This window comes from Hemiscyllium ocellatum, chromosome 36 (genome assembly GCF_020745735.1).
Source record: "Hemiscyllium ocellatum isolate sHemOce1 chromosome 36, sHemOce1.pat.X.cur, whole genome shotgun sequence".
In the NCBI taxonomy this organism is placed as follows: domain Eukaryota; kingdom Metazoa; phylum Chordata; class Chondrichthyes; order Orectolobiformes; family Hemiscylliidae; genus Hemiscyllium; species Hemiscyllium ocellatum.
The window spans coordinates 19,304,995-19,320,516 of NC_083436.1; the positions used below are offsets into that span (position 1 = coordinate 19,304,995).

The 15,522-nt window shown below is 42.9% G+C and overlaps 1 protein-coding gene across 2 annotated transcripts in view; it reads left to right on the top strand.

The window, feature by feature from the left end:
• Positions 1-15,522, top strand: part of maml3 (mastermind-like transcriptional coactivator 3) — a 540,993-nt gene that overhangs the window by 487,573 nt on the left and 37,898 nt on the right. For both annotated transcript variants that reach the window (XM_060851629.1, XM_060851628.1), the window contains exon 3: positions 8,980-9,246. In XM_060851629.1, coding sequence (XP_060707612.1) covers positions 8,980-9,246 — 267 coding nt within the window. The remainder of the gene's footprint in view (positions 1-8,979; positions 9,247-15,522) is intronic.

Sequence of the window (15,522 nt, forward strand, 5' to 3'; positions counted from 1 at the left end):
TGAAATAAAGCTATTTGCACTTCCAGGGAAACTTTATCAATGAGTTTCGTTACCCTTGGAGATATTCATTGAACTGCAAAAGGTCTCTTGCGATAAGTACAATCCACGCCTAGTAGTTGAGTCCACAGGGATTGTCAGGTGACTTCTAGGTGCCATTTTATAAAATTCCCTGAGTCCATTTTAAAAGACAGATTAATTTTCCTTACAAAAATATAATATTGGAACTTCACATTCCTGACAGTGCCACCCTGTAACATATTATAATTTACACAAATTATGTCTACTTACTGACTTGTGATACATGGTTCACTCTCTGTTTGCTCTCTATAAACTCTAACTGACCTTGACTTCTGCCACAAGGAAGCATCCAACCCCAATCAATTAAATGATGACGCGATCAATTTACCTTATTCCTGTTACAAAGGCCATAACTTCTTATTTTTCTGCATTTTTGCTTGTGGAAAGGATTGCAGTACTTTTTAAAAGCAAGTTACCTGACACTTATTGCAAGTGTTGTTGTTTACTGATCAAACTATGGGGGAAAATCTAATTATAGATGAGTTGCAGCCAAGGAGTAAGAACGAATGGAGATTCAGCCAGTAACAAGGAGCTGATTTGATGGGAAATAATGGCCGGCTTTGAAGACAAAGTCTTTCTGCCTGGCACCAACGAAGTGATTGTCTCCCAGGTAGCCGAATACCTTGTGGAGGTGTATGTTTGGGTCAGAAGCTATCAGCCATCCAGAAAGGAAGAAGCTGTCCTTTCTCTGCAGTAAAACACTAACACCAAGCCTGAGGAAAGCCAGTTGATTTTACCTCATCAGTTGATGTAAACTGTGGCTTTGAACCACCTTTTAGAGCTTTTACCAGTGTGAACCAGTTCCCCAGTACATCTTGCAAGCAAGTAAAAGATTCCAGAGAAGAAAGATTGAGAAACAGCCAATAGGATCATCTGAATGAACCTCATGGACAAGGAACATTAACTGTTTTCCCAGTGTTATACACCAACAATTCATAATTGTTTCCTGTGGTTAAAATCTATTCATTTGTAATTAAATGTTAAGTATAGAAACCCAGTAGATGTTTTCTGTTAATCTGGATCTAAAAGAGGGTAAATTGGAATTTCGAGTATTTCTATAAAATCTTTTAACTTTTGTGACAACTCTGGGACTAGTAGGTCTTGCTACCTCAGTCAAATGTGACACTACAAAACAGGTAACAGAGTAAAATAAACGTGGGCACATGACTAAGTTGATACTCATGAGTGGAGATAATTCATTTCTGGATAAAGCCAGTATTGCCTTTCAGCACATATTCCACACATGGAGCTATAACATCTGTCCTTAAGATTCATCAGAACCTTGCATCATCCCAAAGAATCTCTCATACCTAGACATTTTCTTCCTCTTGTTGCTAAGACCTCGTGTTCCTGTCCCTCATTGTGTGGTGCAATATCTCTCCCAAAAAGAAATCAGACAATGATGCTGTCTGTTAGACAATGAACACAAAAGTGGACAAGGGAGCTCCTATTATTGGAGTAGCAACAAGAGGGAATGGTTTTAAAACACACCATAGCTCAAACTCAGCCATCTGCAAACTTTTCTGCTCTAATACAAAACAGCGACTTGGCTCTGCTTTCTCTAACTCTGCTCCCTCACCATTATATTCCAGTCTCAGTTCCAGTTGTACCACATAGAAAAATACAGCGCAGTACAGGCCCTTTGGCCCTCGATGTTGTGCCGATCCAAGCCCACCTAAACTACACTAGCCCACTATTCTCCATATGTCTATCCAATGCCCGTTTAAATGCCCATAAAGAGGGAGAGTCCACCACTGCTACTGGCAGGGCATTCCATGAACTCACGACTCGCTGAGTAAAGAATCTACCCCTAACATCTGTCTTATACCTACCACCCCTTAATTTAAAGCTATGCCCCCTTGTAATAGCTGACTCCATACGTGGAAAAAGGTTCTCATGGTCAACCCTATCTAAACCCCTAATCATCTTGTACACCTCTATCAAGTCACCCCTAAACCTTCTTTTCTCCAATGAAAACAGCCCCAAGTGCCTCAGCCTTTCCTCATACGATCTTCCTACATACCAGGCAATATCCTAGTAAACCTCCTCTGCACCCGTTCCAGTGCCTCCACATCCTTCCTATAGTATGGCGACCAAAACTGTACACAATACTCCAGATACGGCCGCACCAGAGTCTTATACAACTGCAACATGACCTCAGGACTCAGGAACTCAATTCCTCCACCAATAAAAGCCAGTACGCCATATGCCTTCTTCACAGCACTATTTACCTGGGTGGCAACTTTCAGAGATCTGTGTACATGGACACCAAGATCCCTCTGCTCATCCACACTACCAAGTATCCGACCATTAGCCCAGTACTCCATCTTCTTGTTACTCTTACCAAAGTGAATCACTTCACACTTACCTACATTGAACTCCATTTGCCACCTTTCTGCCCAGCTCTGCAGCTTATCTATATCCTGCTGTAACCTGCCACATCCTTCCTCACTATCAACAACTCCTCCGACTTTCGTATCATCCGCAAACTTGCTCTCCCAACCTTCTTGCCTCTCCTCCAGGTCATTTATAAAAATGACAAACAGCAGTGGTCCCAAAACAGATCCTTGCGGAACACCGCTGGTAACTGCACTCCAAGATGAACCTTTACCATCAACTACTACCCTCTGTCTTCTTCCAGTCAGCCAATTCCTAATCCAAACCTCCAACTCACCCTCAATGCCATACCTCTGTATTTTCTGCAGTAGCCTACCATGGGGAACCTTATCAAATGCCTTACTAAAATCCACATACACCACATCTACCGCTTTATCCTCGTCCACCTCCTTAGTCACCTTCTCAAAGAACTCAATAAGGTTTGTGAGGCACGACCTGCCCTTCACAAAACCATGCTGACTATCCTTGATCACCTTATTCCTATCCAAATGTTCATAAATCCTATCCCTTACAATTCTCTCTAAGACTTTGCCCACAACAGAAGTGAGACTCACTGGCCTATAGTTACTAGGGTTATCCCTACACCCCTTCTTGAACAAGGGAACCACATTTGCTATCCTCCAGTCTTCGGGCACTATTCCTGTAGACAACGAGGACATAAAAATCAAGGCCAATGGCTCTGCAATCTCCTCCCTTGCTTCCCAGAGAATCCTAGGATAAATGCCAGAAATCTTTTCCACAATAACGTGCATCTCCAATATTCACTATATTGGAGAACGAGATTCATGCCACCTGGTCCACCATGGCTCGCAGTGTCTTTTCTCACACAATCCTCCATTCTTCACCTCAGTGAGTTTGCAGCCAGGCTGCTGGGTATCTTGCTCAGGGAATCACGTAACAGGAAACGTGGAGGTGTTCGCCCCCTTGTGGCACCTTTCAGCACTCATGCTGCTGGTGCTATGTCTAAGGCCCAGCTGTGCGCCACTTCAGACACTGCAAGCTCGAAACTAGCCTTGACCCCATCGTGCCATGGCTATGCATTCAGGACATAGCCCGTAGAAAAGGGAAGCTTGCCCCCCACTTTACAGACATGGATCTGGAGGTGTTGGCTAGGGGTACGGTGAAGAGGCGGGCAGACCATTTTCCAGTTTACTGCCATACCACTAGACTAAACCAACTTGGACTGAAATATTTTAGATCATTGAATGTGACAGGACAGGTTGCAACAGCATTTAAAAAGCATATTGTGTACTGAACCTTATCAATAGAAGCTTAGAAATTGTGTTAAATCTGCATAAAGCATCAATACAACCTTTACTAGAGTATCGCAACATTTTTGGGAAGCACACATTGCAAGAAATGTGAAGGCCTTTGAGAGGGATGCAGAATTGATTCACAAGAATGGCTCCAGGGATGAGGAACTACAGCGGGTCAGATCCTCTTGGGGAAGGAAAGATTGAGAGGAGACTTGAGAGTATCATGCATCACTGGGGTAGTTCATTGGAAATCAAACTGTACCCAGAATTGTCACAAAAATTCGAGATTTTAGCAAAGCGTGCAAAGTGCCCAGTTTTTCTGTCTTTCAGAAAACATAGACTAAGCTTCTGTACTTAACCTGATTTTGTTGCAAATAAATAGAATATAGCTCCAGGTAAACAACTATGAACTATCAACATACAACTCTGCTGGATAGAACTCTGAGCCTTTTCTCTAAACCTCCTACACATATGTAGACAGACAAAGAAAAAACATTGACGTCATCTGTGGAGAGAAAAAAACATCACTAGATAAACAGTTCACAGAGACTGTCCTTTTGCTTGCCCGAACTTGCAATTCTTCAATCTCTTTTTTTCCCCAAGTTTTTTGTTCATTTCTTCCTATGCAGCATGGGTACATTAACTGCAAACTCCCTTAGGTATTGGTTGGATTCATAGAATTCCTGCAGTGTGGAAGCAGGCCCTATGGCCCATTGACTCCACACCAACCCTCTGAAGAGCATTTCAGTCAGACTCACCCTACATTTCCAATGACTAATCCACCCAGTATGCACATTCCTGGACACTAAGGGTAAGTTAGCATAGCCAATCCATCTAACCTGCACATCTTTGGACTGTGGGAGGAAACCAGAGCACCCAGAGGAAACCCACATATACTTGGTGAGAATGTGCAAACTCTGCAGAGACAGTTGCCTGAGTCTGGATTTGAACTCGGGTCCCTGGTGCTGTGAGGCAGCTGTGTTAATCACTGAACCACCGTTCCGCCTGAAGACTCAGTGGTTAAAAGCTGCAGTGTAGAAAAGAAACTGGCTTCAAGCTTTAGGATTTTCTTTATTGCAGAAACACGCCCCTCCCCACTGTGGAGGTCAGAAGGCTTCGGCCATATTATTCACACCCACAAGCTGTTCAGCTCTCAGCACCCAAACGCTCTGTTGTTGGCAGGCAGATGGCCCTTGTCATCCACAGTTGGTGACAACCCCACAAGCCAAGTCGCTATTTATTGCTGGATGGACCTCACCTTGAAAATACTCCCTGGTGCCAGCCCATCTGAAACCAGCCTCCCCCACTGGTTGAATAAAGCAGCAGTGTGAACAGCCTTTGTCACTGGTAAATAATCATCAGTCCTCAGACCAATCAGCTACTTTGTCATTGGTAAATAATCGTCAGTCCCCAGACCAATCAGCTACTTGTTGCCAGCTGAATCTCCATTGAATATAGTGAGTGTCAGGCAACTTACTTTTAAAAAGTGCAACCTTCCCAACCACAATCCTTGGTTCTGTAAACCATCTTTACCCCTATCAGTCCACAATCATAACTATAGAAAAATGAAAAGATAGAGATACTGAATTCAAAATCATAAGGGATCTGGACACAGCAGATAGATTGAGACTTGCTCCATTGTTGGATGAACCACAAATCAGAGGACCCCGGTTTTGGTAAGCATTGGTGACGCACCTTCTCATGCAGTGTTTGGTTAGAATCTGGAATGCAATTCCAAAGAGAGTCTGGTGGAGACAGGTTCAGTCAAAGCATTTGCGAGGGATTTGGGTTGTTCACTGTAAAGGAAGAATGTACAGAGCTATAAGCAGAAGATCGGTGATTGGCAGGAGCTGAATTGCTCCATCAGAAAGGCACCACGACCACAAAAGCCAGTGAGGTCTGAGTTATAACCTTTTGGCGATGTTCCATAGATTTTTCTGAACTTCTCAGGAATCAGTGTAGCAGTTTAAGCATCAAGATACCTTCACTCTGAAAATCTCGGAATTCCTTCACTTTCTATAAAGGATTTTCAAACTAAGGCTACTGATGACATTCATTTAAAAGTTGTGGTCTTTATTGTGGAACTGCTTTGAGACAGAGAAAAATTATGTTTTGTGGTACTTGCCATTTTTCTGTTTTACTTACTATCTATCACTACCTATGATACCTATGAAATATTAAGCCTTGTATTAAGCCTTGATTTTGTTTTTTTGTAAGTGTTTTATTACAATTAAAATTTAAGTTAGTGATCTATTTTATGAACCATTTTTTGAGGTTTATGGCAGGTGTTTAATATAAAAACATGGTAATGACCATTTAAGTGTTTTATGGGGTCAATTTTATTTGATGTGTGGACATTTATATTTATAAGTAAGCCAACAAACTCTCAAAAAGTTGGTAATTTTCTTTGTAAATACTGAGCTTCCAACAAATTAGAGAGAGATAGGCAAATGGGGAAGCAATTGGAGGAAAATATGTAAACAAGAAACTAGGTTGTCAGAGCGATGAGTTATCAGTCATAGGAAGATACTCAGTGAGGCATTGCTATCTAAGATTTGAAAAAGGCCCAGTATCGTTTGGATCTTACTACCTCACACAAAGAAATTCCGCTCCTTTTCCACGGCTCGGAACTCCCTGCTTCAGTATCCGGTCCATCCCCTGACATTCCATTCTGTTCCTACAGAATCCAGAACGACATCCAGCAGGCTTGTCCTCTGAGCTTGTGGATTCTGAGTGCCATCCTTCCTGTTCACAAACCTCCACGCTGCATTCCATTGTTCCATAATCCCAGGGATCATCTTGCTTTCCATTGCTTCGGGATTCAAGGGCTACCTTTCCAATCATGTCTTTCCTCCACCTTTGCAGAGCCTCTCCCCAGCATGCACCCTGAAAAGCTCTCCAAAAGTTCACAACCCTTTGAAAGAAAACATGTTTCCCTCTCTGTTTTAAAAAAGCGCCCCCTCCCCCCTTTAATTTTAAACAATGACTGCTATGTTGTGGGCAGCACGATGGTACAGTGGTTAGCGCGTTTGTCTCACAGCAGGTTCGATTCCAGCCTTGGGTGACAGTGTGGAGTTTGAACGTGCTCCGGTTTCCCCTCTCAGTCCAGAGATGTGCAGGCGAGGTGGATTAGCCATTGTAAACACAGGGTTAAGGGAATAATAGGGTGGAGGGGGCTCAGTCTGGATGGGATGCTGTTCAGAGGGTCAGTGCAGACATGATTCTCTGAATGGCCTCTTTCTGCTCTATAGGGATTCTATGGTTCTAGTTCTAGATTCTCCTGCAAGAGGAAACATCCTTTCAACATCCACTCAATCACGTCCTTTCAGGATCTTACTTATTTCAATTAAGTCACTTCAGACTCTTCTAACCTCCAGAGGATTACCTGCCTCATAAAACAATCCACTCATTTCAGGAATTATTCCTGCCTCTCTCGCTTCTCAAATGCCCTCTGAAGTGTGGTAGCAAGTAACAGAAATCCTGGGATCATTCTGAGGCAATTAAGCGAGAAGCAATTTATACAGCTTTCCTAATGATATGCACATCAGGAAAAGAATAAAAACAAAGACAGGGATGCACAGAGCCTAACAACCTGCTGCCTCTGATAGTGCAGACTCGTGTGTACATGGTGCTGGAGAGTTCTTTTGTTCCTTGTGGTTCTGTGTTACAATATGAACCACCACACTCAGGAGAAGAGGGGCAGAGGAAGAAAAGTGGTGGCGAAATGAATATAAAAATAGCATTTTTAAAACACCATCCCACCCTCTCTATTTCCTCCACCCCACCAAAAAAAAGTCCTGATATGTGCATGACTCCTCAAAATATTAAAAAGATTTGCTACAGGCTGGTATACAATGTATGTAAATATTAATATTTGAGACACAATCTTTATAAATTCATATGCACAGTTGTCAAAAGTGAAGGTTGTAATTATCCTCTGAAACAAATGCATGCCTTCTTTTGATAAAGAAATATTCTTTGTACTGTGTGCATTTTTTTAAATGCTGTGACTCTTAAGATGTCAGCCTTTCAGTTTACTGAACAATGTGTTAATACTTAAATGTAATAAACAAGTCAGTAAGACTGCAGTATACTGAAGACCTCCTTGTGGATCTGCGATATTCTACTAGTGGCAGGGGAGACAACATTTTACTGTAACATCACTGGACAAAATTACACTTCAATTGAGAATGCAGCAGTGACGTAGCAAATGTTAAGTAAAGTAAAGCCAATGGTTGTTCAAGAGGGTGAGATAAAACTACAGGTGCTAGTCTCCTGGGTTTCAGTGTCAACAAAAAGTCACTTTGTTCATTAAGAAATGTCCACTCGCTGAAATGCATTATATGGTTTAATCTAATTAGGAATTGGGATGTTGGTTGTTTTAATCTGCTAATGAGTTAGGCTGGGGAGATGTAGTTTATATCTCCAAGTCACTCCTCACTTACCCCTACCATTCCCCATGTATACACATACAAGGGTGGATTAACTCAGTTGGCTAGTTTGTGATGCCAACAGTGTGGGTTCAATTCCCACACCAGCTGAGGTTACCATGATGGATTCTCCTTCTCAACCTCGCCCCTCGCCTGAGGCGTGATGACTTTCAGGTCAAACTCCCAGCTCATAAAAATAGTTTAAATTAAAAAAAACACCACCAATCATCTCTCTAAATTTACTTGGACGTAGGTTTGCTCGCTGAGCTGGAAGGTTTATTTTCAGACGTTTCGTCACCATACTGAGTAACATTTTCAGTGAACCTCTGGATGAAGCACTGGTGATGTAACCCATATTTGAGTTTGGAAACTGTCAAGACATGTAAATAGAAAGTGGGCTGCACCACTAGTGCTTCATCCAGAGGCTCACTGAAGATGTTACCTAGTGTGGTGATGAAACGTCGGAAAATGAACTTTCCAGCTCAGCAAGCAAACCTACATCCAGAACCTCAACCTGATAGCTCTTGCACTTTGATCAAGTTTGCTGGGGAGGTATTGCACAAATGCAAATGGAAGGGGAAACCAGTTTCCAAACAGCTTGCTGGGGGCTGTTCTTGCAGAGGCATACAATGGTGACTTCACTTCCTTCATGAAACTACCAGGGATAAGGTATATAACCTGGCAGTTGGTGGATAGGATTACTACAATTGTGGTATTTTTCATGGCTTAATGTTTTATCTTCACAATGTGTCATGTTTGTGGCTCTGTAGTAGCCTGCCTGTTCTCTAATCACTGAGACAGTCCATTCTTCCACACAGGATCAGAGTCCAGTGGGAACCTCGCGCCCGGCAGCATCTGTACAGAACCCTGGCCCTGCCACTGGCACTGGTGTTCCAGTGCCTGGCTCGATGACTGCTAACCCTGGAGGACCTGGTTACCTTGGAAACCAGCAGCAGGCAGTCATGATGAAACAGTTGTTGATGGAGCAAGAAAGACAGAGAATGCATCAGCTTCACATGATGGAACAGCAGAAGCAGCAGTTATTCAGGGAGCAGAGGCAACAGCAACAGTTGCTGGCAGAGCAGGTAAATGCTGACATAGACAATGATGGGGGCTGGCATGGGGATACACTGTCTCCTGTGTTTCATTATCTCAAAAGCATATTCTCACAGAAACTACTGAAGGCCAGAGCTAATTCAAAATGATAAGTTGAAAATGGCAGCACCCATGTGAAGTTTGTATGTATGTTTCAGTCAGTTCCATACACAAGACTGAACGGTATATAAATCAAGTAATTTTTTTCCCCTCAATCTCCATCTTTGCGTCATTGTTTCTTTCCAGTATCAGTCACAATGGAAGACTGGAATATTTTCCAGTGACATGTTTGCTCATCTCTTCCAGCTTTGCTTTGTTCCTTTTCCAATTCCTCTCTTTGTGAGTTTTCACTTCACACCCATTGGCTATGACACCTGTGCTGTCAGCACCTGCCCCAAGAGAATCTGCATTGCTGGAGGCCTGATTTTAATTCTTCCTTTTTTTTCCTTTGCATCATTATGATGAGGTCATCAACTTGTTAAGCTTATACATCAATTACCTTTGGGTCAGTGAATTTTACAAGGCTTATCCTGGTATCCTTTTGTAACTTCAGTGAAAGATCATAGAATCCCATCAAATCCACACCAACCCTTGGAAGGAGCATCCCACCCAGACCCACCAGCACTTAACATGGCTAATCCACCTAGCACATCCCTAGACATTATGGGCAATTTGGCTTGACCAATCCAACCCAACCAAACCTTTGGATTGTGGGAGGAAACCAAAGCACCCAGAGGAATTCCAGGCAGACATTGGGAGAATATACACTCACTATCACCCAAGTGTGGAATCGAACCCAGATCCCCTGGCGCTATGAGGCAGCAGTGCTAACCACAGAGCCACCATGCAGAACACAGATAGTAGAACACATCAAGAAACAGCAACAGACCATTTCAGTGCAACCATTGGAGATGTTGCAGTGTTAATGGATAAAACCTGTTTCTAACTGCATCAATTGAATTGCGATTCAAAACCGCAGCTCTACTGTCCTTTCATTGACCTCTTTAAAACACACGGTCAGGTAGCCACAATCCCTCAAACTCAATTCTACAAAAAATGTTGAACATTAAGCCATCATAACAGAGTTGATTGAGTTTTTTTAATGAAGCAACAGAGTGCATTGATAAGGATAATGCAGTTGATGCCGTATACATGGAACTGCAGAAACATCCGATAACGTACCATCAACCAGGTGTGGCAGCAAAATTGAAACGACTAAAAGGGAAGGACAGTACGGATGCAAAGTTGGCTGTAGTGGTCTTATATTTCCCCAAGGGTTGTTTGTAAAATTTTATAAAGGGCTACATTTGGAATTATTTATGTCTAAATGCTTTTTTGGTATTCAAGAGCTCTATTTTTCTTCTATTAGATGATGTAGTCAAGTAGCTTCTGTATATGTGCTCTTTTAAAGGTTTATTCTTTAGATAAGATCATTCAAATGCCATTGGTTGCTGACATGCATGCATATATTAGTAAGTCTTTTAACTTTGAATCTATAAATTAGGTGTTGTTAATGTTTTAGAAATTAATCCTCCATTTCCAAAAGTAAACTGTTAACTACTTGTCACAAGGTGACTTATTGGAATTGAGTTTCATATCTGCAGTCCCTTTTAAGACCATGAGATATAGGCCATTTGGCCCATCCAGTCTGCTCCACCATTCGATCATGGCTGATCTGTTTCTCAACCCCATTCTCCTGATTTCTGCCTATAATCCTTCATCCCCTTTATTCTTGTCTTATACTCAATGACTTGGTCGCCAAAACCTTCTATGGCAGTGAGTTACACAGATTCACCCAACTTCTGGCTGAAGAAATTTCTCCTCAGTTCAGTCCTAAAGGGTTGTTCCTTCACTCTGAGACCATGTCCTCAGGTCATTGTCCCTCCTACTGGTGGGAACATCTTTTCCACATCCAGTCTAACTTGGCCTCTCATTATTGTGTAAGTTTCAATGAGATCTGTACTCAACCTTCTAAACTCCACTGTGTAAACACCAGAGTCCTCAACCACCCCTCACATGACAAGCAGTTCATCCCCAGGATCATTCTTGTAAACCTCCTCTGGACCATCTCCTAGGCCAGCACATCCTTCCATAGATATGGGGTCCAAAACTTCTCATATCATATCGCAAATACACAGCCTTGACAGTACATCTTTGCTGTTGTATTCTAGCCCTCTTGAAATGAATACTGATATTGCACTTGCCTTTCTAACTGCCAGCTGAACCTGCATATTAAACTTAAGGGAATCCTGAACACGGACCCCAATGTCTGTTTGTGCTTCAGATTGCTGAGTTTTCTCCCAACTAGAAAATAGTCTGAGCCTCTATTCTTCCTACCTTACACTTTCTCACATTGTATTCCATCTCCCACTTCTTTGCCCACTATCCTAGTCTGTCCATGTCCTTCTGCAGCTTTTCAGCTTCCTCAATATTAGCTGTCCCTCCTCCAGTCTTTGTGTCATCTGCAAACGTAGCAACAACGCCCTCCGTTCCTTCATGCAGATCATTAATGTACAATACGAAAAGTTGTGGTCCCAACACTAAACCCTGCGGAACTCCACTAGTCACTGGCTGCCGTCCTGAAAAAGACCCTTTACCCCACTCTCTGCCCTCTGCCAGTCAGCCAATCCTGTATCCTTGCTAGTACCTTGCCCAAACACCATGGCTGTTAGCTTATTTGGAAGCCTCCTGTGCAACATCATGTCAAAGGCCTTTTGGAAATCCAAATATATCATAGACACTGGCTCTCCTTTGTCTGACTTGCTTGTGACATCATCAAAGAATTCGAACAGATTGTGTCAGGTATAACTTCCCCACGGTGAAGCCATGCTGACTCAGTCTTATTTTACAACACAGTTCCAAGTGCTGATCACATCCGAGTGATACCGACATTGTACCTGCCAATTTTACTCTACGCTGCAAGCTTATTTACCTTGTTTACTATACTGTACGTATTTAAAAACAAACAACAAAGAAACTTTACAGCCCAGGAACAGGCCCTTCGGCCCTTCAAGCGTGAGCCGATCCAAATCTACTGTCTAAACCTGTCGCCCAATTCCTAAGCATCTGTATCCCTCTGCTCCCCATCTACTCATGCATCTGTCCAGATGCATTTTAAATGAATCTACCGTGCCTGCCTTTGCCACCTCTGCTGTCATCGCGTTCCAGACCCCACCACCCTCTGTGTGAAGTACTTGCCACGTGTATCCCCATTAAACCTTCCACCTCTCACCTTGAAACCGTGACCGCCTGTAAGTGAATCCTTCACCCTGGGAAAAAGCTTGTCTCTAGCCACCCTGTCTATACCCTTCATGATTTTATCAACCTCAATCAGGTCTCCCCTCAGTCTCCTTTTTCCTAATGAAAACAAACCTAACCTACTCAACCTCTCTTCATAGCTAGCACCTTCCATACCAGGCAACATCCTCGTAAACCTTCTCTGCACCCTCTCCAAAGCGTCCACATCCTTTTGGTAATGTGGCGACCAGAACTGTACACAGTATTCTAAATGCAGCCAAACCAATGTCTTGTATAATTTTAACATGACTTGCCAGCTCTTATACACGATACCTCATCCAATGAAGGCAAACATACTATATGCATTCTTAGCCACTCTATTCACTTGTGCAGCAACCTTCAAGATACAATGGACCTGAACTCCCAGATCTCTCTGTTCATCAACTTTTCCCAAGGCTCTTCCATTCATTGTATAATTCACTATAAAATTAGTCTTGCCAAATGCATCACCTCACATTTGTCTGGATTGAAAACCATTTGCCACTTTTCCACCCAACTCTCCAGTCTATCTATATCCTCCTGTATTCTTTGACAGTCCCTTATGCTTCCTGCTACTCCACCAATCTTCGTGTCATCTGCAAACTTACTGATCATACCAACAGTGTCCTCTTCCAGATCATTTATGTATATCACAAGCAACAGTGGCCCCGATACTGATTCCTGTGGAACACCACTGGTCACCTTTCTCCATTTCGAGAAACTCCCTTCAACTACTACTCTCTGTGCCCTGTTGCTCAATCAGTGCTTTATCCACTCAGCTAGAACATCCTGCACACCATGTGACTTCACTTTCTCCATTAGTCTACCATGGGGAACCTTATCAAACGCCTTACTAATGTCCAAGTATATGACATCAACAGCCCTTCCTTTATCTATCAATTTGGTCACTTCCTTGAAGAACTCTGTTAATTTGGTAAGGCACAATCTCCCCCACAAAAACCATGTTGCCTATCACTGATAAGCCCATTCTTTTCTAAATATAAATAGATCCTATCCCTCAGTACCCTCTCCAGCAACTTTCCCACCACCGATGTCAGGCTCACTGGTCTGTAGTTACTCTCAGTCCTGCATTGACTGCCCCCTTCTCATAATATCCCCTCATTTGCCCTACCTGAAGTTTAATTCCTGATCCTTTCCATACTCTCTGTCATACAGTCATAGACATGTTTAGCATGGAAACAGACCCGTCAGTCCAACTCGTCCATGCTGACCAGATATCCTTACCTATTCTACCTGCATTTGGTCCATATCCCTCTAAACCCTTCCAATTCATATACCCATCCAGATGCCTTTTGAATGTTGCAATTGTACCAGCCTCCACCACTTCCTCTGGCAGCTCATTCCATACACGTACCACCCTCTGCATAGAAAAGGTGTCGCTTAGGTCCCTTTTAAATTTTTCCCCTCTCACCCTAAACCTATGCCTTCTAGTCCTGGACTCCCCCACCCCAGGGAAGAGACCTTGTATATTTATCCTATCCATGCCCCTCATGGTTTTATAAACCTCTGTGAGGTCACTCCTCAGCTTCTAATGCTTCAGGGAAAACGCCCCCAGCCTGTTCAGCCTCTCCGATAGCTCAAATCCTCCAACCCTGGCAACACTCTTGTAAATCTTTTCTGAAACCTATCAAGTTTCTTAACACCCTTCTGATTGGAGAGAGACCACAATTGCACGCAATATTCCAACAGTGGCCTAATCAATGTCCTGTACAGCCACAACATGACCTTCCAATTCCTGTACTGATTACTCTGACCAATAAAGGAAAGCATACCAAATGCCTTCTTCACTATCCTATCTACCTGCAACTCCACTTTCAAGGAACAATGAATCTGCACTCCAAGGTCTCTTTGTTCAGCAAATGTTGCACCTCACATTTATCTATCTGCCACTCCTCAGTCCATTGGCCCATCTGATCAAGATCCCGTTGTAACCTGAGGTACCTTCTTCGCTGGCCACTACACCTCCAATTTTGGTGTCATCTGCAAACTTACTAATTCTACCACCTATATTCAAATCCAAATCGTTTATATAAATGATGAAAAGCAGTGGACGCAGCACTTATCCTTGCGGCACACCAGTCTGAAAAACAACCCTCCATCACCACCCTCTGTCTTCTAGATTCAAGCCAGTTCTGTATCCAAATGGCTAGTTCTCCCTGTATTCCATGAGATCTAACCTTGATCACCAGTCTCCCATGGGGAACCTTGTCGAACGCCTTACTGAAGTACATATAGATCACATCTATTGCTCTGCCCTCATCAATCCTCTTTGTTACTTCTTCAAAAAACTCCAGTTTGTAAGACATGATTTCCCATGTACAAAGCCATGTTGACTATCCCTAATCAGTCCTTGCCTTTCCAAATACATGTACATCCTGTCCCTCAGGATCCCCTCCAACAACTTGCCCAACACCATCGTCAGGCTCACTGGGCTATAATTCCCTGGCTTGTCCTACCTTAAGTAGTGGTACCACGTTATCCAACCTCCAGTCTTCTGGCGTCACACCTGTGACTATCAATATCTCAGCAAGAGGCCCAGCAATCACTTCCCTCACTTCCCACAGAGTTCTAGGGTACATCTGATCAGGTCCTGGGGATTTATCCACCTTTATGTGTTTCAAGACACACAGCAATTCCTCCTGTGTGATATGGACATTTTTCAAGATGTCACCATCTATTTTCCCACATTCTATATCTTCCATGTCCCTCTCCACAGTAAACACGGATGCACAATACTCGTTTAATATCTCCCCCATCTTCTGTGGTTTCACGCATCGGTTGCCTTGCTGATCTTTGAGGAGCCTTATTCTCTCCCTAGTTATCCTTTTGACCTGAGTATATTTTGTAAAATTCCTTTGGATTCTCCTTAACCCTATTTGCCAAAGTTATCTCATGTCCCTTTTTGGTCTCCTCATTCCCTTCTTAATGTACTCCTCCTGCTTTTATGCTTTTCTAAGGAGTCACTCAGT